The sequence below is a fragment of the Eurytemora carolleeae genome, unplaced genomic scaffold (assembly GCF_000591075.1).
Source record: "Eurytemora carolleeae unplaced genomic scaffold, Eaff_2.0 scaffold25, whole genome shotgun sequence".
NCBI lineage: Eukaryota > Metazoa > Arthropoda > Copepoda > Calanoida > Temoridae > Eurytemora > Eurytemora carolleeae.
The window spans coordinates 383,305-383,849 of record NW_019396037.1 but is presented as its reverse complement, the minus strand read 5'-3'; the positions used below and the strand labels follow the sequence as shown (position 1 = coordinate 383,849).

At 34.9% G+C, this 545-nt stretch overlaps 1 protein-coding gene across 1 annotated transcript in view; it reads left to right on the top strand.

Moving 5' to 3' along the window:
- Positions 1 to 442: 442 nt before the first annotated feature.
- LOC111699293 (deoxynucleoside triphosphate triphosphohydrolase SAMHD1) overlaps positions 443 to 545 on the top strand; it is a 14,145-nt gene continuing 14,042 nt past the window's right edge. The window contains exon 1 of the mRNA XM_023469931.1: positions 443 to 533. Coding sequence (XP_023325699.1) covers positions 458 to 533 — 76 coding nt within the window. The 5' untranslated portion in view covers positions 443 to 457. The remainder of the gene's footprint in view (positions 534 to 545) is intronic.

Below are 545 nucleotides of genomic sequence, written 5' to 3'. Positions count from 1 at the left end.
GATTGCAAAATAATCCGGAAATCTCCTTGAAAAAAAACCACAATTCAAAATTATCGAAGTTTAGATTGATAAAACCAGAAATCGGAACTTTTGTCCGGAGAATTATTAATCTTCAACGCTTGATTACGATATCTAATATGGGCACTTTCAAATTTCAATACTTAATTCCTAAATCAAAGTTATTTATGGCCAAGACATGAGGACTCTGAGGACCAGGAGATATCGGAAAGGAATTGAAATTAATCCGCAAAAAGTCTGCATAAGATGAAGATGAATGCTTTATCTCTTGAGATTCACAACACAAAAAGTTCTGACTTATCTTCCTTAAATTTTCTCGGACGATCAACTTTAAATCGGGCATTCAACTTTTTTTAAGGAGGGTCTCACTTAAAATATGTCTATGAAATTTTTGAATATTTTAACTTAACCATTTTTTCTCTAGATCTAGATTTTCAAGATGATGAACGACTACAGCTTCAGCTCTGACCTCTCCATGGATACGTCCTCATCCTGTCCTAATACTCCAGAGAAAGGTGACGGGAGGG